The sequence below is a fragment of the Asparagus officinalis genome, chromosome 1 (genome assembly GCF_001876935.1).
Source record: "Asparagus officinalis chromosome 1, Aspof.V1, whole genome shotgun sequence".
Taxonomy (NCBI): domain Eukaryota; kingdom Viridiplantae; phylum Streptophyta; class Magnoliopsida; order Asparagales; family Asparagaceae; genus Asparagus; species Asparagus officinalis.
The window spans coordinates 19,577,051-19,598,717 of NC_033794.1; the positions used below are offsets into that span (position 1 = coordinate 19,577,051).

Genomic DNA, 21,667 nt, shown 5'->3' on the forward strand with positions numbered 1-21,667 from the left:
GCGACGAGGAGGAGGAGGAGATCCAGTTTCACCTGAAAGCTCGAATTTCACCTCCGGCGACGACGGAGATCGTCGAAAACGGTGAGAACTTCTCGATCATCTATCTCCAGTTTCACCAAAACCTTAAATTCTAGATTCAAACTCTATTCTCTCGATTGATTTCTCTACCGAGCTCCCTCCCAGTCCTCTCCACTTCTATCGAAACCTTAACCCTAGATAGAAATTGAGAAGATTGCAGGAACAAATAAAATCATGAAATGAGAATCAATCAAGCTGCAGTAGCAAGCAAATCTAGATTCAAACTCTATTCTCTCGATTGATTTCTCTACCGAGCTCCCTCCCAGTCCTCTCCACTTCTACCAAAATCCTAACCCTAGATAGAAATTGAGAAGATTACAGGAGCAAATAAAATCATGAAACGAGAATCAATCAAGCTGCAGTAGCAAGCAAACGTAGATAATTACAAAATAGAGGTTAGCACATAAATTTGGTTTGCTCACAAATTAGTTGGGTTCAAGAGAACACTGCCACTAAAATCATGGGCGCAAATTTTGTACATTGACACATTCGTAAAATGAGAATCAATCAAGCTGCAGTAGTAATCAAACATAGATAATAGCAAAACAGAAGTAAGCATCTAATTTGGTTTGCTCACAAATTAGATTGGTTCGAGAAATACTGCTACTAGAATTTGAGGAACAAAATTCATAAATTGACTGATTCAAAGATGACAATAGCAGCAGACGCAAAAATGAGTGGCACTGTTTCCTCATGATTTGAAATCATACTTTATGAAGATTCTCCCCATTTTCTAGAGCTTGTGTAAGAAGACAGCATTGTGCCTGAAAAAGTACAATTTTAATGACCAAAGATGTAACGACAGAGAAAGTCTTATATTTTGAGTGTAGTTGGAACTAAATACGATTGTTCGATGTTAGCTTTATTAAGGTTATTGTTTGATTTTTGATGTTTTCATATGAGAACTTGGATTTGATGATACAAATCTAAGAAGGAATCCTTATATGAATTTTACATGAATTAAATCTCTGTCTTTGCACCTGATTTACTTTTTTGCTAGATAATCAATATATGTTTGCATATGTGTTTGAATTTGAGTTACATAATCCGTACTTTTTGTTTCATATTATTATCTTTAGTGTTTGATAATTTCGTTTAGTAATTCTAAATTTGTTATTCTTTTCCTTTACATTTACTCCATGTTACATGGTCTGATTCTATCTCTTAGATAAGTATAGTTTTACACATTAAATTTTGATGAGAGCTCTTCTTCTTCTTCTTTGTCTGCTCGGGGTCCTTCAGATGAGTCATCGACCACCCTCTTCTCTTTATCCCGACGACGGGATACACTGCCGTCCTCGAGTTCGGTTGGGGTTTGAATTTTGAGGCACAAGGGAAGATGGACGACGAGGGGCCGAGATGGAGGTGGGGAAGGGCGTCGTCATTCACGAAAGGAGTGATGAGTTTCCAAGTGCGCTGCAGCCCTAAATTTTCTCTTTTCTTTCTATCAGGTTCATAAGAAACCCTTATAAACATGAGAACGAGTCAAACGGATTTGATTTTCTCTTTTCTTTCTATCAGGTTCATAAGAAACCCTTATAAACATGAGAACGAGTCAAACGGATTTGAGTTTTTATCACTAAACCCAAACCCGATAAGAAACCCTTATAAACATGAGAACGAGTCAAACGGATTTGAGTTTTTATCACTAAACCCAAACCCGATAATAAAAAAATAGATCTAAAAAAATGACCATATCGGCCTTTTTTCAAAGATGAAAAACCGGTCGATATGCACGATATGGCCCCGATATTTCTAATTTGGCCCTGAAAACCGACATACGAGTTGAAAACGCCCATGTCGTGTCGTTCAAGCCCTCAAACCGACATGTCGGTCGACATGTCGAACACGTCGGCCGACATTTAAAACCTTGGATTTGATGATACAAGTCTAAGAAGGAATCCTTATATGAATTTTACATGAATTAAAACTATGTCTTTGCACCTGATTACTTTTTTGCTAGATAATCAATATATGTTTGCATATGTGTTTGAATTTGAGTTATAGAATCCGTACTTTTTGTTTCATATTATTATCTTTAGTGTTTGATAATTTCGTTTAGTAATTCTAAATTTGTTATTCTATTCCTTTACATTTACTCCATGTTACATGGTCTGATTCTATCTCTTAGATAAGTATAGTTTTACACATTAAATTTTGATGATGAAACAGTTTAGGAGAAAATGTCAGACCTACAAAGTTTACATGGACAAAGGAAACGTGCAAGGGAAGACTCAGACTAAGGTAAAAAATAACTCATTAACTTTTCCATTTGCATTTAAGCTCTTGTTTGGTAGTTTTAGTTAGTGCATATCAAATGTTTGAATTTCACCATGCCAAACTTTCTAGTTGTGGCGTGGGTTGAGGGGTTAACTTACAATGTTTACTTTCGAAATTCGAACAATATCTTCATTCGTTGTTGCATTTTGCTTGTCTATTGTGCAATCTACTTTGTTGATTGGGGTTGGATAGGAAGCAAACTCTTGTTGGCATCTAATACCAATTTTATTGACTTAACCTGACCTTTGCTGGAATTTATCTGTTGTGGTCCAACCATGTTCCACCATCATACTTAACATTTAATGGCCAATGACTCATGGAGTTTAGTTAATGATAGTAAATGATGTATATTTTATACCTATGATTCTATTATGTAGTCCTTTTCCAGAGATCATATACTTGATGTCTTTGTGCTGTTATAACAAGCTTGCAGACGAGACTACATAAGCAGCTGATACTTTTGCCAGCAACAACATAAACACAGCATGCTATCATTTTACGCTTTTTAAAACAACATGATGTGTGGCCATTAATTCTTCGCCTCGAGTTTCATATAGTCGATCGAGTAGTTTCTCACTTACTCTCTATGTTGTGCAGTGATTTTTTGCTGACCGGCTCAGTTTTACCGGTGTACGAGATCATACACGTATTCTTGATGTTGGATATGCACTTGGTTGTTGTGGAGCGGAATTGTTTGCTTTTGTTTCAGTTGGCAGAATGACTGAATGGGAGTGATGAAGCTACCTTTTTATGTCTTATGTTTAACTGTTCTACCTAGTAGTAATGTATGTTTTATTAGTATGAGTACTATTTAGTATTTACTTCGTAGCTTTTATTGGAAGTGGTATTATCTTTGTTTTCAGAGATTAGCCTATGGAAGTGGTATTATCTTCGAGCTACAATTTTAGTTCAGAAATTAGAATTCTACTAGTTGGCAAACAACTCAATTGAAATTTTTAAAATTGAAATTCTAAAGTTTGCCAAACATGAATTTCAAATTGAATTCTAGAATTCAAATTTGAATATTTCCCAAACGAAGGAATTGAATTTGAAATTCTGGATTTCAAATTTTAGAATTCAATTATGGAATTTGAAATCAAATCCTCGAATCCAAACGCAACCTTAGTGTTTTGGATAAAAGGTCTAGACCACCCTTATTAGATCTACCAACCCTAACCCAAAATATTCTCTGTATAGGTAAAGGGTAAATTTCACAGGATCTCCATGAAATCTGGGTGGGTGGGATTACACAAAACTACCACCAATATTTAAATTCCTAGGAAGAGTTGGCAGTTTCTGGTTAGAAGACCAAAATACCCTTTTTGGAAAATTAACCTCCCGATTTGTAAATTAACTTAGCTTCGAAGGAGAGGGAGGCGACGATAGTTTTGCAATCTTCAAAGTTTTGTGAGACAAGTTAATGGGTGTTTTCTATGATTTTCAAAGTTGATGGTAGTTCCGTCAAAAACCCAGAAATGTTCAGAGGGTCTTCTGAAACTTACCAAAAGTAAAAAGCACATAAGGCAAAATTGCACTAAGCATGTCCTGTGCTTTGTACGTGACAACTTACCTCACGGCTGTCATGCAGTATAGCGAAAAAAATTTATGGTAGTTTTCTCTAAAAAAAAAACTTATGGCAGTATTCTGCAAACCCCAACCCAAAAGTTCATGGTTGTTTCTTGAATTCACCAAGGATTCACACGAACATAAGTAGGAGCTAAATGTCACAAAAAGTATTGTACCTCCATTATACGATGAAGGTACTCCAGGCAATCCCCTACTTTATACAGCGGAACCAGCACATCCTGGACCACATGATGGTCATGGTAATAATTCCGAATTGCTTCACCTTGGGTAGCTTTCAACAACGAAACTTTTGGTGGCATCATCCACCCAAGGCACCATCTAAACCACCACTGATCACCAAATGGCAAGATGAGCTTCCCCTCCCAATACAAAGACCTCGTATGCCGGTGATAATACTCTCTAGTAGGAATATACTCAACAAACTCACCCTTCTTCAGTGCTCTCTCTGCATGCTGATAAAACCAAGGTTTAAACCACCACCCTACATTATTGATGACATTTCCTTTTTTCTTCGCCTCTTCCTTCGATGCGTAGTTTCCGACCATGAGAACAGCTTCAGTTGGATTAAAGATCATGCCTTCGACAAAATCTGGGATTTTTGCAGGATCCCCATCTCTTGGTGCAAAAGAATCAGCATAGGCCTGCGCAATTTCCTTCAAATTCCCTCTCACTGGCCAATAAGTTAACTTTAAGTACTCTTTGATGGGTATGAGCTTAATCTCTGCAGAAACTAGGAGACCTAATGTTCCTTGAGACCATGGAATTCCATAGAATAGATCGGAATACTCATTATCCTTTGTAACCCTAACAACTCGTCCATCTGCAAGGACTACTTCCATGGCCACAACTGTATCAGAGAAAAGGCCATAAATGTGAGAGCTTCCCTCCATTCCATAACCATTGATGAGACCACCTACTGTGAGATCATCTAACTCTGCAACAACTGCAAGAGCAAGATTCATAGGCACAGTAGCTCGAGTTATTTGTCCCATATTAACAAGAGGCTCCACTTTTGCAATCATCCTTTCTTTGTCAATCTCGAGAATATTTCTGAAAGATGAAAGATCGACTTCAAAATGCCTAGCGCGCTTGTAATCAACATTTCGCATGCCAACAGCAATGTATGGCTTTCTGGCTGTGCACACAAGGCCGTCTTTTTTGGGCTTTCTTTGTTTGAGACGATTCACGACTTTCTTGACATTTTCTTTGTGTTCCCATTGGCGCCTTGAATATGATTTCATTGAAGATCGAACATCACCGAGATATGTGAGGAAGTAGAGAGTGAAAGAGATGGGGAGAACGACAAAGATAACAACTATCCATCGAAACTGGATGAAGTAATCGACCCAGACTTTCTTCCTTTTAGGGCGCGAAGGTGAGTGCAGATCTGACATGTTTGAAATCCAGCTCTGCAAGAGAGAAGAAAAAATATGTAATTCACCAGATTGAACATATGAACAGAAGCATCCATGAATGTAAGAGTATAATCAACTTTTTATTGTCGGATCAATTAATGAAAAAGTTCAAATTGTTATTTATGCCATTATGTAAACCATTAAAATTGGAGAAATTTTCTCTTAGGCTTGGATTGCGGAATTATAAACAAAGCCATATTAGCAAGCAGTCTGGTGCGATTAACATTATCATGGTCCATTTTCTCCTCTATCCACAAGTACGTTGGTTTAGTACTAGATGGTGAAACTATATGAAGGATTGGTTCTAAGATATAAACATAAAAGTAGCCTTATTTATGCTATGCCTCTTCTTCAAGTCATCCAAGTATCCAAAGGTATTTTACTATTTTACCTTGCCCAAGTTATGAAACTCAAATTTGTCTTATAAATTATGCAGTTCTTGAATGTAAATTTAATTTCTAACTGAATGAGAATTGGGCTTTTGTTTTTCCTTTTAGGGGCTGTTTGGTTCGTTTTTTAACTCGGTGGAAAAGTTTTACACCGCCTCCACATCAGATTTTTCGTGGCCACGTAGGATATAAGCTTTCCGTCGGTTTTTTTTTCTCATCTTTGGTTCGCTAGGGTTGAAGAAGGGAAACTCGGTGAAAATCGCCACCGATTTTTTTCTCTTCTCCAATTCCTTCCTCAACCTCGTGAAATCGACGAAAACTCCAGTCACGTCAGCTTTTTGCCATATAAACAAAAATTTTCCCTTTTTTTCCATGCGAACCAAACACAAGAAAAATAAATACATTGGTTTCCCACCATTTTTTTGTGCGAACCAAAGCGAAACAATCTATTTCTTGAAAAAGTTTGGAAAACTCAAAACTTGTGTTTTTGTACATGGAAATGCATTTCCCTATATCTAGGAAACGAACCAAACAGCCCCTTAAAATCAACAAACATTTTTCTTCTGAATCAGGAAACCAGGAAACCAGAAAGGAACAGAGAATCTTTTTAATAAAGGGTTTTTACTATATTTACCCCCCAAATCTATCACACTTTTAAATATACGCTTTGGTTGACAATGTTAGGGAATATGCTCAGCATATTCCCCAAGGTTCTGTTATGTTAAAGGTTGGTAATTGTTTTTGACTAAAATACCCTTTTGTAGTTAATTAGACATAATAACACCTATTACTGCCTATTACTAAAATACCTTTTTGGTCAATAACTTTGGGCCTACCATCTGTAAGTAACAAATTCAAAAAATTCAAGCTATGTACAATTTACAGTGGATTGAAACTAATTTAAAGGGCAAATTTGGAAATCAGAAAAAACCTAAAAAACTATCCACTACTTCATAACTACCCCCTTTTCCCAAATTCCTCATAATATATAAATACACCATTTCAATTATATATTATATAGTACTTTCTGGAACCTATCGTTATCCTTCTCCAACAGCTCCTCAGTAACAAAATAAACACCATTCCCTTATCACACAACACTAAATGAGAGAAGAAGCTAATAATAGCCACCCCTCCAGAATCTTTGCCAACATTACCTTCGTCCTAAACTGATTTCCATCCATCAGTGCACGGGATCAGCAATCTCCTGAAATCCTTAATATCTACAAGTGTCTCGTTTGCAAGTCACTTCTCAATAAGGAGGAATGGATTAATGAACAATTACATCCACGTATCTTTTTGTTTGCTTTTACATTTTTTCATTAGTTTTTTCTTTGTATATTCTGATGATCGATGTTATGAAGAAGGTGAAGAGGGAGAGGACATTTGATTTATCCAATTTTGGATAGTTAATGATATTGTTAATATTCAGATTTGAGTTATATCAGTTATATTGCTTGCTCTGTGTAAAGTTGCTCTGACTTAATGAGAGAGAGAGTTTAGCAGTACATATTGACTATGGTCTACCTGTTATTTACTGAGTTTATTGATCGGTAGTGTGAAAAAATTGTAATTGGCTAAATTGATGTTTGCACATATACCCCTAAGATCTTCTGTATTCGTAAACTTACCCCTCCAATCTCGGCATTTGCCAAATTACCCCTTAGTTCTCTCACATCGAATTTTTTTATCCTCACACTTGACAATTATAGTTTCTAAAGAGAAAAGACTGCGAATTTATTGGAAATTATTGGAAAATTTTGGCATTGCCCTACTTAGAAACCAATATTATTAAGTTCAAGGGGTGGAAAAACCCAATGTGAGAGAATTGGAGGGTAATTTTGCAAATACCAAGTTTTGGAGGGTAAAATTGCAAATATGGGAGATTTTGGGGGTATGTATGCAAAAACTCCATAACTTTATTAGAGTTGTTTAAATTATATGTTAATGCCTTCCATTTTATTCCCATGAAAATCTACAAACTGGTGTTTTGTTAGTCCTTCAATATTTGCTTTCTTCGACAGCTTTTAACTCAACGCCTCCACGTTTTCAGATATGGCCTCCCACTGCAAGTGACCCAAACGGTTGGGAGGTTCCAATATGGCTCCCATGGTCTTAGGTTCGGTTACGGGTTAGGTTATCGGAAAACAAAGCAACGCTTCCATGTTTTCAGACTAATTTGGATTGGACCCTCAACTACTTCAGCCAACCTCTTCCCTCATGTTTGTATTAGGTAATAATTTAATTTGGTGAATTACCATACGCTCAATGTATTTGGTACATTGAACAAATTACTATTTCACAATAATTATTATTTTCGCGCAAATGTATATTTTGACGTGCACTCATCGCATTGCACTGTGAGTACTAGTGTTAGTTACAAAACACAACGACGATGGTATCCCCTTTAAAATCTGCACATCCTCTAAACTCTCGTCTCCAACATTTCTTCTTTTCTCCCCCATTTTCTTCTTCTTCCTTCTTCTCGTGTAGATGTGGACATGGAATTATCCTTAGCTAACAGTGGATCATGTGGACCAATCTGCTATTACTAGTAGAGAGTATCCAGGTTGTAAGTTTTTCAGGTGGGTAGAGACGTCAAAGCTGAGCAAGGGTTGTGATGAGGCTGGAATTAGAGAGCTTGAGAAAAATGGAAAATTCACTTTAAGTTGCAATGGAAAATATGTGTAGAATTGAGGGAGCATTTGAAGATATTGTATGGGTTGGTAAATTAATTGTGCCTATTTTGGAATGGTTTTTATTTGTGATCTATTTTATGACGTGATTCATGTATGACTTAATATCAATGAAAATTGATGTGCATATGCGTTCTTGTTTCTTTTATTTATTTATTTATTTTATATGGCTTTTTTGTTTAATTTTACACCGCAAATGTAGTTGGTTTCAGAATGTTTTAGTTCTGTTGATCATCAAGTGCTTGAGAATTTGTGTGGATGAAAATTTTTGGTGTTTATGATGCCTCAATGAAAATTGACTTTGCAGATCATGTGTTTTTGAAATGCCACAATGAAACAGAGGTTATGCCTGCATGGGGAGTTCCGTGGAGCATTGATGCCAACAAGATGATTGTGACAATGCATCAATGAAACAGAAGGTGCAACAAACTGAGCCTCCTACTTCACACTCAGTTTGATTTTATCTTCAGTTAGATGGAGCAGGTAGGGTTGAAGAAATTCTCAGAAAGAGAGGAGTTGAGAGGGCTTTTAAGCTGGGAACCAAAGTCTATGACTGGAAGGGGAAGCAATTCAGGAGGGATTAAATGAGGGGGAGGGATAATTTAGTAAATCATCCATCAAATGCAAATATTTAATGCTGTTAGGGATGGGGAGTATAATTCTCCAAACTAGGTGATTTAGCAGACAATTTTAAAAATACCAAGATTTGGGGAGTAAATTTTAAAAAATGGTAGATTTTTTCCCTTGGGGTTGGGGTGGGTGATTTAGCGGACAATTTTAAGGCCAGTTGATTCGAGTAGACATATATGAAGAATAGTAGACTTTTTGAATATTAACGCACTAACTGTGAAGAAGTGAATTATGACTGACATACTATGAAGAAGTGAATTATGACTTCTCCTGTCAACTTTCTTTTCATTTTCTCATTGTTTTTTATCATGATCATCATCATCATCCTCAAAGCCTTCCTCACTACTATGGCTCTGTGAGAGATTTGGCAGAATGCAACTGATTATCTATGTACCCTCATTTGCTAAGTGGCTGCCTAATTGCTACAAAAAAAAGGTCTAGACAGAGTCTGAGGCCGAGCTCACACATAGAGAGATTTTGGAGTATAAGAGATTGCATGTTCAAGAATCTACAATAAAAATGATCAAGGAGCATCCTTCAAAAATTCTAGACTAGGGAAGGATCTACAATAAGGGAGAAGATGACATATTTCCTGCGTGAAGCTAATTCCATGGCAAGGCGTATAAAAATTCCAGAGCCAGGAGATACAGTATAAGCATAGAACTTCTTATACATCGTGAATTGTGTTTCACCAGTATAAGTCGGTTCTGCGCCCTCTTTCCAAACAAAATTTGACTGTTTTGTGCTTCTAATATGTCAACTACAGATTTAAATAAATCTCAGGTGTCAAGCTCAACATGTTCCCTAACAAACCTCTTTCGGAACATGCAGTTGAAATGCTTCAAAGAATTATCCCATGAGGAAGGGGGTAAGGAACTACCTTTTACATTCAGAATCATACTTAAAATTAATGTTTGAAGTATTGCCGATATTGTATTTGATCTTATGCAACGCCTACCTGATGTAGCCAAAGCCAGCCAATATTGACTCATATGACTAATAAAAGTCAATCTTTCTGATAACTATATGCGAGGAGATTTGAGGCTTGAAGTATCAAAATTGATCTAGAAGTGCTATGCTGGGAAAATCCAGATAGAAAAAGGAAGTCATGAGAAAAAGGCATGTGATTAACCTGTGGATTACTCCAAGTGCCAATAATTTTGATTATAAAGTGCCAAAACCACTAAAACTTCTGATACATTGAGATCTCAGATCGGCTCAAATCACAACTTCAACTATTATGGCCATATTGCCTCCTTCCACGTGATTGTTTACTGTGCTGTCTGTCAATTACTGCCAATAAATAATTCCGGGGTGTGAAGTTCAACATCTGAATTATGACTGGTCTACTGGACAACACCTGGGTGAGTGCATCAAAAATATTCCTAGGTATGAAAGGTAAAAAACTGGTAATAGATAACAAATTTTGTGCATGGCACAAAACAAAACAAATGAACCTAAAATAAACAACAAAACAAAAAACAGCAGGCCAGAAGAAAAGGGAGGCACAAAACAAAACAAATGAACCTAAAATAAACAACAAAACAAAAAACAGCAGGCCAGAAGAAAAGGGAAGAGATAGTTTATGCCCAAACTCCTAAAATAAACAACAAAACAAAAAACAGCAGGCCAGAAGAAAAGGGAAGAGATAGTTTATGCCCAAACTCACCAAACCTATAAAGTGAAAAGACTCTACATTATGTACTAGTTAGCAAGGCGGTAAATTAAATTGAGACATGGATCAAAATGAAAGCATGGAACTGTTAAATTAAGTATTGGGTATTGGGTTAATGGACTATTACCCGTTAACCTTAACCCTATTTGTATGGCTATATATCTCTCTCTTATTATCTCAATAAATAATAAGTTAGGGTTTTGCTCTCTCTATTATCTCTTTCTACATGGTATCAGAGCATGAAACCCTAGTCGTCACAAATCCTCATTCAAAAACCCTAGCCGCCGCCGCCTCTTCTCCTTGCCGCCGCTAACCGCCGCTGCTACAGTGCTGCCGCTACAGTACCCCCCACAGCGTGTTTCTCATTCCCTTGACATCTCAGTCTTCGAACTGATGAGAGGACGATTGTATCCCTCGACATTTCAGTCATAGAACTGATGAGAGGATGAGTGTTTATCTCACGTTGTTGAGATATTTTACTTTTATTCTTGTTTCATTCGAGAAACAAGAATATAGAAATTGACCCTTTGTGCAAACAAAAGTCAGGGCTCTCTCCCTCAGGTGATCTCACCTACGTGGTGTGAGGGCATGACCATCTACCTCTAATCTTGCTCCTGATCTGCTCTTAGTTATGTTTCAAGAACAGATCTCTACTACTAATCTGCCTATTTGACTACTATCTGTCTTTTATTGTTGTTCAAAAAAAATTACTACTTCGATGTCGGACATCTCCTCCTCTACTACTCCTATTATTGCTGGTGAGACCTCTGCGCTCAAGATAGTCTTAGGGACTACTATTAAATTGAATGGTACAAACTATCTGCTCTGGGCACAAGCTTTCCGCATCTTCATTGGCGCTTAGAGCAAACTACCACATCTTCTGGCATCTCCACCACTAACCTCAGATCTCACATACAATTCATGGCTCTCATCTGATTATTGTATTATGACTTGGCTTCTCAACAGTATGAAAGCACAGATCAGTAGCAGCGTTATGTTTTTAACCACTGCGAAGGAGATGTGGGACATCCTAAAGATTATGTACGGGAACGAGAAGAATGTTTCCCGTGTATTTGAAATTTATGAGCGACTGTTTGCGCTCAAACAGGGAGATAAGTCAGTTTCGGAATTCTTTGGTGAATTGAAGGGACTGATAGGCGAACTAGAAATGCATCAGCCTGTAGTAGCTGATGCAGCGAGGCTATTAGGGTATCGCCGAGGTCTGACAGTGTCCAAATTTCTTTCTGGATTGCATCCTACTTTACAATCCTAGGTGAGAGGACATATATTGGGTGGCGATATCATTCCCTCACTGACTGCTACATTCTCCAGAGTCATGCAGGTCTCTACTGGTGTTATTTCTGATACTATTGCACCATCTCAACCTACAATGGATCAGTCTGCCATGTTCTCTGATCAAGGCATCGTGGTCATGGCCATGATTCAGGGGGAGGACGTGGCTCCTTTGGTGGGAGGCCAGGTGAATCTAATAAGGGCTCACGTTAGTATGGTCACTGTGGAAAAACCAATCATATTTTTGAGAAATGCTGGGAGAAGTTTGGTCGTCCTCAGTGGACCCAGGTAGCTGATACCGAATCGACTCACTCATTTATTACCGCTACTACTTCTGGTGGTCTAACTGTTACTGTTCTTATTGTTCAAATTTCTCAGACAGATTATGAGAGGTTACGCCAGCTAGAACTCTCTCAAAACATTCATTCTGCTACTCATGCATCCTCTTCAGGTATGAATGCTTACATAGCTTCTTCTCACAAATCCTGGGTACTAGATTGTGGAGCCTCATCTCATATGACAGGTATAAAGAATCACTTTGTATCTTTACATCTTTCTGATAAGTTCCCTTCTATCCGCATTGCTGATAGTACTCTTTCTCCAGTTCGTGGTGTTGGAGTAGTTCATGCTACTTCCTCTTTAAAACTAACTGATGTGTTATATGTTCCCAAATTCTCTGTTAGCCTATTATCCATTAGCAAGTTTACAAAACAAAATAATTGTAAAGTCACCTTCTTTCCATCTTATTGTGTTTTTCAGGACCTAGCAACAGGAATGAAGATTGGTTCGGGGCATGAGAGAGGAGGTATGTACTATTTGGACGACTGTGTGTCAGAGGTTGGTCTTGTTGCATCATAGTCTGACTCTACTTTATTATGGCACTGGCGTCAAGGTCATCCTTCATTACAAAAACTTAGATCGGTAGTTTCTGTTCAGTCATCTATTTCCTCTTTAGGTTGTGAGTCTTGTGAACTGGGTAAGCATCATAGTGCTACTTTTCAGAATCGAGTCGATAAACGTAGTAGCTTTGCTTTTGAGTTGGTTCATTCTGATGTCTGGGGTCCTTATCGTGTTCCCTCTGTGAAAGGTTTTCGATATTTTATTATCTTTGTTGATGATTTCTCTCGCATGACGTGGCTTTATCTGTTAAAAGAGAGGTCAGAGGTCTCGCACGTTATTGAACTCTTTTATAATGAAATAAAAACTCAATTCTCTATTTCTGTCCGTATTCTTCGTACTGATAATGCTTTGTGTTTGCGTCGAAAGTTGACAATGAAAATAAAACAAGTTTAGAACTTTGTCAAACAAACGCAGGGAGATCGTTTATCAATCTTCTGCTTGCGTGGGTGTCTTTGCCTGTGCCGGGGTTTATCCGTGGACCACCGTCGATCAGATCTGATTACCGAAAAATCGGGCAAAGCTTCGTTGATTCGCGAAGGAATCAAGAAACCGTAGCGCTTATCTCGGCAACGGCGAGATAATTGCTCTTCTTAAGATTATCGCAACGGGATAATCTTAAGGAACGAAACCGGGGAACTGCAGATCTGAAGAATCTCTCTCTTGCGTTGAAGAACTCGATCCGATCTCTCCTCCTCTCTGAAATTCGTGCACCTTCAGTCTTCAATCCGGCAGGGCTTCGCCTAATCTCCAAAATTCCAAATCTAAAAAAATGAGGGTCCGGGGCTTGTATTTATAAGCACGGGTCGAAATCAGGTTGGAGACACCCTTGGGTGTCTCAACCAGGGCCGAGACACCCTTGGGTGTGTCTCGGCCTTGGCCGAGACACATCGGGTGCCCCAGTTCAGCCTGAGACGCTCCGTTATGCCTGTTTGTTCGTTTTCGCCATAACTTCTTCATCCGAACTCGGATTTGAACGATTCAAAGTGCGTTGGAAAGCCGATGAGGAGTTCTATAAGCTCCGATGATTAGATCATCAGTTGAACAAACGAGACACGAAGGGTATTTCGCCGTTTGTGAACGATACGAGGTTCCCGATCAGTTCGCGTCTTTGTTATTCTGAAATTCTGTTGGTTTACGCAGTTTGTCGATTCACTTCAAGCGTTCACCGACATCAATCAAACTTCTGTGAACCGGATAGTGACGTTCATCGTCGTTTCTTAGCACTGAGCTGTTCGTGGAGACCTATAGGTAATTTTCGATGCCTACAGATACCCCCTTCAAAGCGTTCCAGACTCGTTTCTTTTATAGAAGATGCTGGAATACTTTGGATATGATTGGTCCAGCCTTTGGTCAGTGTAAAGGACCTGTGATTAGCTTCAATTCTTGACTCCTTCGATTTTCAATCCATTCGATGCTTTGACGAATAGCTGAAGTTCTTTCGGCGTCGCGTTTATCGCCTGGCCATCGTCGAAGTCTCAAATCTAAAACTGATGAGTTGAGTTTGGCTCGTGTCATTAAGTTTACTTAGAATTGACTACCTCCGTTGTATCGTGCTGACTTAGGGTTTCAGATCGCTGTAAGTTGACTTTTTCATCGCAACGCGTTGACTGGTGTTGACCTAGGATTACGTGTTGACCGGCGTTAACCTAGGGTTTCGGATCACCCGCGCATAACTCAAACTAATATTTGCCAACATCATAAGACAGAAACATATAAGCAACATATTAGTTACCTACATCCAAAATTATGAGAATATCAACTTAAATCATCAAATTATGCTAACTGAATTTTTAAAGTAATAAAAAAGATACAAGAAACATGTATTTAAATCATCAAATTAAGTGATTAACAATTATGAGCATATGTTTATAAATTGTCACATAAAAGACTAAGAAATATAATTAACAAACATGACTGTTCATAATTTTCTAGTTAGTATTCTTAATTGATATTTGCTACTTAGCATGAAAAGATGAAGAATGAATGTAACAATTACATATTTACATATTTATAATTTGCTACTTAGCATGCTAATTAGAGAATGAAGTTACAATTAGCAAACAAGTATACTAAATTACTAATTATTGTTTCTTTTTTATAGGTTAAACATGAAAAGATGAAAATAGATTAGCAACTAGTAAGAAAGAGTATATTACATGATATAAATATGTAATTATGTAAATTATTTTAAAAAAATAGAAGAAAGAGTATGTTACATAACGCAGGTGTGAGGCGCGCGCGAGGCGCACGCGAGGCGCAAGTGAGGCGCATGCGAGGCGCGCGCCTCGCTGCGTGCAGCGCCCCGCCTCGCGTGCGGGGCGCATTTCCCCCAGGCCGAAGCGCCCCGCGCCCGAGGCGCGCGCCTCAATAAGCCTGGTTACAAGTTGACCGGCGTTGACCCTAGGGTTTTGAAAACGTCGAACGTTGACTTTTTAATCGCAATGCGTTGACTGGCGTTGACCTAGGGTTACGCGTTGACCGGTGTTGATCCTAGGGTTTTGAACGTCGTTGGCTTTTTGATCGCAACGCGTCGCCAGTTTGTTGACCTAGGGTTACGCGTTGACCGGCGTTAACCTTAGGGTTTAAATTGTCATACGTTGACACGATTTATACTCGTACGTTTACTGAAGTATACACAGTTTAAGCCCTTAAGGTATTGGAGCATGGTGGTCCCAAGTGTCGGGGCTGCAGGACCAACTGTTAAAGCTGATTCATCTGCATTTGTGGATCTTATCTTAATGTTGTTGGATAATCAAGTCACGAGACCAGCTAACAGAGCTGATACGTCAATGACTCGCATTTATAGAATTTTTGATAAATCATCAGCCATCAACGGGTTTGATGAGCCTTTACCGACTACCGTTTGAGTCGGGCTAGCATGCGGATTGTTTAAGTCCGTTCCACATGTGACGTTAAGCTAAAAGAGTTAACTCTTTTAGTGCTACGATATTGAATGCGTAGACTTCGTCTTTCTCCTGTGAAAACACTAAACAGCAACGTGTATCAGACGTTGACTTAGGATTTTTGGCAAATCCTCAGCCCTCAACGGATTTGACGTGCTCTTACCGATTACCGTTTGAATCGGGCTTACATGCGGATTGTTTTGAGTCCGTTCCGCATGTGACGTTGTGCTAAAGGAATGAACTCCCTTAGACTTGATGCTACGATATTGAATACGTAGACTTTGTCTTTGTCACGGGAATAGACTACCCGGCAACGCGTGTTAGGCGCTGACTTATCCTTACTTAAGATTCAGGATAAAAATCCCCAGAATCGGATTCTGATATCTTCTTCAATCGGTAAAAGACTAAACCGGCAACGCGTATTAGGCGTTAGCTTATCCCTGCTTAGGCTTCAGGATAAAATTCCCCGTGCGTGTGAAGCACGGATTTTGGCGTTATTAATAACAATCTGCCACAATATTGAATATGTAGGCTTTTGTCCTTTTTACGGTTAAGGACTAACCGGCAACGCGTGTTAGGCACTGACTTATTCCTACTTAGGCTTCGGGATAAACTTCCCTGTGTGTGTGAAGCACGGATTTTGGCGTTATTAATAACAACCTGCCACAATATTGGGCTTTTGTCCTTTTTACGATTAAGGACTAACCGGCAATGCGTGTTAGGCGCTGACTTATCCCTTCTTAGGATTCGGGATAAAATTCCCCAGACTAGAATTCTGGTGTCTTCTTCAATCGGTGAAAAACTAAACCGGCAACGCGTGTTAGGCGTTGATTTATCTCTGCTTAGGATTCGGGATAAAATTTTTCGTACCTGTGAGGCACGGATTTTACGAGTTAAAAAAAGTGGTGTTTTCTCTTGGGGCAAAGACGAACCCGAAATAGGAGAGGAAGAATTTTATATTCTATCTCCCAACACTGAAGAAGAAGAATTTTCTATCTCCAGTTGGAAAGGAGACTCGAGGTGGGATCTCCACCCCCAGAATCTGAAAAGGTAAAACTAGGAGTGAGATCTCCACTCCGAGAATTGAGAATTAAAAAGATTCGGATAACCCTAACTGTCGGAAGGTTTGATTACCGAACTAAAGATGAATTTCTCATTTATCGAGAGTGAATTGTGGTTTTGGTCCTAACTGTAGGAAGGTTCGACCAAGCGAGAGTTTGAGATGACCCTAACTATAGGAATGTTTGATCACTCGATTTGAAAGTGGACCTCTCGTTCATTGGAGAGAGTACAAATTACAATGGAAGTGTTGATTTGTACAAGTCACTCAGAGGGGGTTCCTAATGTTAAGTGACAAATACTTAACACGGAGGGTTTAACAATCATCACTGATTAGGATATTAAAATTCCAAGTACTATGTTCGAACTTAACAATAGGAATGTTGAGTGCACAGACGCATTGGGAATTTGAGTGGATTCAACCGAAAGGAATTTTGGTGATCCCACCGTCAATTAGTCTGATCGGTAGGGGACTTAGTGTTCATCACTTTGTTCATATTGATTTTGTGAGGGAAGATTGATCCAACGAAGTGATCGAATCTCGTCTCAGCAAAAGAATGTTCGGAAATCACAGTGAGAATTTAGTGTTTATCACTTTGTTTGTAATGATCGGGTTATCCCTAAGAAAATTACATATAGTATTCTTCCGGGAACTTCCCGTTACATGAATCATCCACCCCCAGCTTCTTCGTGAAACTGAGTTTATCATTTGTACTCAGTTGGGTGTCCGGGTTATCCTTAAGAATATCAAGCATGGTATTCTCCAGGAACTTCCCGTGAAAGAAAGGAAACAGTTTAGACTCATATACCTGTTGGAGTATGTAAGGAAGCAGTTTAACCTCATGCACTTGTTGGAGGATTGAGAAACAGTTTATACTCGTATACTCTTTGGAGTCTTAAGAAGCAGTTTATACTCGTATACTTTTCGGAGTATGCAGGGAGCAGTTTAAACTCTTATACCGGTCGGAGTGTTACCGTTCTCAATCGGCTTACCTTAGCGTTATGACGCCGGCTTCAACCAAGGTCTGAATGCTATTCTTGAGAGCAAAGCAATCCTTGGTGGGATGAACGACCCTCCTGTGGTATGCACAGTACTTTGGGTCCGTAGTGTTGTCAGCTTCCTCCTGATTTGTGATAGGTGGTAGCTTGATCTTGTTACCTTCAAGGAGGGATTCGAAGATGGCTGGAACGTCTTCATCCTTGAAAGAGAGCAAAGCAATCCTTGGTGGGATGAACGACCCTCCTGTGGTATGCACAGTACCTTGGGTCCGTAGTGTTGTCAGCTTCCTCCTGATTCGTGATAGGTGGTAGCTTGATCTTGTTACCTTCAAGGAGGGATTCGAAGATGGCCGGAACGGACGCTTGATTAGTGTTCGCGTGGAAAACTGTCATCTTTTTCATTGAGATAATTGTCATCTTGGGTTACAAAAGATCCGGTCTTTTTATAAGATCCGGTTACAACTAAATCAAAGAAAAAAATAAAAATTACAACTTTCCTCTTTCGAACGAATCGCAAGCTCCTGTTTTGCGGAAGGGAATAATAGCCGGGAGGGATTAATCCACCAAGGGAATAATCGCTCAGATCTCGAGATCTAAGACCAAGCTTAGATCTGGAGTGTAGTCTCGTGTAGATCTCAGATCTGTTCTTTCTTCCTCTCGAGATCCTGCCTTTTCTGACGTGGATGGTCGCCGAGGATCAGATCTGAATGTGCAAGTCTTCTGGTCTTCAAGCTCCGAGTTCACTCTTCAATCCGGCAGAGTTTCGGCTCTTGAAAGTTCCACCTCCGAAAATGAACATCTCTAGGCCTATTTATAGGCTCTCAGGACAGTGGCTGCAAAAAGGGAATTGTCGGCCCCCTCTGGCCACTGTCGGCCACCTCGGGCCACTGTCGGCCACCTCGGGGTGGCCGACACTGTGCCTAGCCACCTTGGGGTGGCTCGGCGCCGACGAATGACCGCACCATCAGAGGCTCATTGCCGGAAATAATACCCAGGTGCGATTTGAAATAAATCAAATGCTGAGTGGGGGAACCCTTCCCATCGAACGGCGTGAAGTTGATTAGACTAAACTTCGCCGGATAGGGGATCGATTCCCACTCTCTTGGGTATGGACAGGGAATGCCTGTTTTCTTCGTCTCTTGAGCGGAGATCAATGTGTTGATTTTGCTCTCGAGATCTTTGATCTTCAAGTCTTCACTTGTATCCTCGTTGGCATCCTCGTTACCACCCCCTGCATTGACGGGAGGGTTATTGGCATTGTGAGCTCCATCCCTATCCGTGTGCTCCTCTTCCTGAACAACCTGGTTACGGTGACTTGGTTCACCTTGTTGGTTCCTGAATGCCTGGATTTGTTGCTCATGCATCTCTCTCATAGTCTGCATGGCCATCTGCATCTCAAACTTGAAACTTTCTTTCTGTTTAGCCAAAGCGTCTTCAAGCATCTTGGCCATTTCTTCCGCGCTTATCATAAATGACTCGCGGGGTTGTCCTTCGCTGGACACTGTATTGTCCGATGCGACAGCAGAGCAGGAATCCGATTCTTCATCTTCCGAAGGCAATCTTGTCCGAACCCTACCATAAGTTCCTCGTGCGATGGCTCCGGACTGCAGACGGGTTACACGCCGGGACGCTTCCAGAAACGATTTGAGATCAATCTGTGTCGATGTCTCTTTGCTGGTCATGTTGGCGGTGACCCTCGGAAATTCTCCGTCTTTAACCACCGTTCTTCTTTGCCGGAAACGCCTATACCTTGGTTTTGGCGTTTCGGTGCCGAGCCTTTCGAACACTGAAATTCTCTCGGGGACTACCTTGATGCAGTTGCATTGAGACAGTACCGCCCGAATGAGCTTTGAACAAGGGCACTGAGTTTCTAGCCTTCGAGGACTTCTCTTTCTGGCTTTGCTCGTACCCCCAGCACGATAGTACAGCTCGTCAGTTTGAAAGTCAGAGCAACCTATCGTGTGTTGGCACAATTTCTCAGGTATAACGTAATCATCATCAGATGATAACGTTTCCTTCTGAGGGAGAATTGCCTTCCTTGGACTTTCAAGAGTCACGCGCCTTGAGACATGCCTTTTTGGGCGTGAATTCTCAGCGGGCTCTTGGACCTCAATGCGCAAATTAGCGCGCGCAGTTGCCTTGAGCTCCTTGTCATGTTGGAGGTAGCGGTGACCCCCAGCGTGTTGATTCGTTCGGGGTTTTCTTAGTGGGCCCAAACGTTCTTGGATCGGAGCTTTGCTTCGCTCATCGGGAATTGGACCGAGGCGCTCCAAGACTGGCTTTCTTCTTCGGGAGGATTCTGCATGATCTCCCGGAGTAGCTATGGGAATTCTCGGCGACTTAGCTGGGTTCGCCGGAGGTTGAATTTTGGTTGGAGGCTGCAAAGGTTGCTCCTTAGCCTGAATTGCCGCTTCAGACTTTGGCCTCCAAACTTTGCGAGTTGGTGGCGGCTTCTTGGCCACTTCTTTCTGCAACTTTCTACGGGCTTCTTCGGCTTGAGCCCGTGCCTGCGCTGATAGTGCGCGGCGTTTGCGGATGCGTTCTTCCAGCGTCGAACGATTCCGTTTGACACGGATCCATTCCATTGTTGGCGGCTTGGAAGAGGTGCCGTTCATCTGTTGTTGAGGCTGTTTGCCTCTCTTGTTCTTCAGACCCGCGTTGTAGCGGACTCCGTCGGTGGACTCCATCGCTTTGGCGAATTGTTTGGCCAAGCGTTGGCGTTGCCTTTGGCGGGCTCTCTTTGAGAGAGTCACCGCTCCTTTGGTGACGGAGGAATTGGTTGGAACCAGCTTGATCTGGTTGGAGATTGGTGGAGCCTCATCTGACGCAACTTTGGCGTCAATCGAGATGAGGTCGTCGTTGGTAGCTTCAACTTCTTCGTACCAACGCACCTTTCTGTTGGAAGAGAACTTGGACTTCTTGGACTTGCGGGGGGAGGTTGATCTAGACGAGGATGAAAGGTATTCCTCGAACTTGGTCTGATCGAACTCGTATTCGACCTCCTCCACGACTGGGATCAAGATCCGCGGCTGCGACGCTCCGATCTCGGCAGCGAGATCGGTGGCTCCCACTGTGGTCGCCAGATTGTTCGCTGGAAAATTCGTGTCTTTCTTTGTTATTGATTCCATTGTCATCTTGAGTTACAACTTTTTGAGTTACAAAAGATCCGGTCTTTTTATAAGATCCGGTTACAACGAAAATCAAATAAAAATAAACAAAGATTACAACTTTTCTCCTTTTGTGTCGAACGAATCGCGAGCTCCTGTTTTGCGGTCGCTCGCTTTGTGGGTTCTTTGCCTGCGCCGGGGTTGTTTGCCGTGGACCACCGCGCGATCTAGATCCGGTCGGATCTACGCAGTACAACGGGTATTATTTCACCAAGGAAATAATAGCCGGGGAGGATTGTTTCACCAAGGAAACAATCGTCCAAGTCTCGGGATCTAAGACCAAGCTTAGATCCGGAGTATGCCTGCGTAGATCTGAGATCTGATCCTCTCGAACACCTGCCTTATTTGACGTTGATGATCGCCGAGCACCAGATCTGAAGGAGTGAGTCCCCGAAGTCCCAAAGTTTCAATCTTTTTTAAGTTCCGAGTCTCCAATCCAGCAGGGCTTCGCCTCTCTCCAAAATTTCCAACCTTCTCAAATGACAAGGGGGTGGCCTATTTATAGGCTCTCAGGACAGTGCCCGCAAAAAGAGAAACGTCGGCCACCGTCGGCCACTGTCGGCCACCTCGAGGTGGCCGGCACTGTGCCGAGCCAC

General features: G+C 40.7%; 2 protein-coding genes across 3 annotated transcripts in view; one reads left to right on the forward strand and one right to left on the reverse strand.

Annotated features, from left to right (window-relative positions):
* Positions 353-10,430, reverse strand: LOC109820542 (delta(24)-sterol reductase-like). Of its 2 annotated transcripts, none has more exons than XM_020386711.1 (3): positions 10,208-10,429; positions 4,101-5,354; positions 353-373 (listed from the first exon to the last, which is right to left on the reverse strand). In XM_020386711.1, the coding sequence occupies exons 2-3, from the start codon at positions 5,337-5,339 to the stop codon at positions 368-370; spliced, it is 1,245 nt and encodes a 414-aa protein (XP_020242300.1). In that variant the 5' UTR covers positions 5,340-5,354; positions 10,208-10,429; the 3' UTR covers positions 353-367. The 2 variants fall into 2 exon arrangements, with proteins under 2 accessions (XP_020242300.1, XP_020242292.1); XM_020386703.1 differs by lacking the exon at positions 353-373 and adding an exon at positions 768-842 and having other exon boundaries at positions 10,208-10,430.
* LOC109831471 overlaps positions 11,697-21,667 on the forward strand; it is a 17,296-nt gene continuing 7,325 nt past the window's right edge. Inside the window, exons 1-5 of the mRNA XM_020398794.1 lie at positions 11,697-11,978; positions 12,093-12,230; positions 12,422-12,721; positions 12,803-12,848; positions 12,999-13,130. Of these exons, the coding sequence (XP_020254383.1) occupies positions 11,697-11,978; positions 12,093-12,230; positions 12,422-12,721; positions 12,803-12,848; positions 12,999-13,130 (898 nt within the window). The remainder of the gene's footprint in view (positions 11,979-12,092; positions 12,231-12,421; positions 12,722-12,802; positions 12,849-12,998; positions 13,131-21,667) is intronic.

Excerpts from the sequence above, each read along its gene's own strand:
- LOC109820542 (XM_020386703.1), bottom strand. The coding sequence starts at position 5,339 with ATGTCAGATCTGCACTCACCTTCGCGCCCTAAAAGGAAGAAAGTCTGG. Across the intron at positions 843-4,100 it reads ACCTTCATCGTATAATGGAG|GCACAATGCTGTCTTCTTAC; the intron begins GTACAATACTTT and ends GTACTTTTTCAG.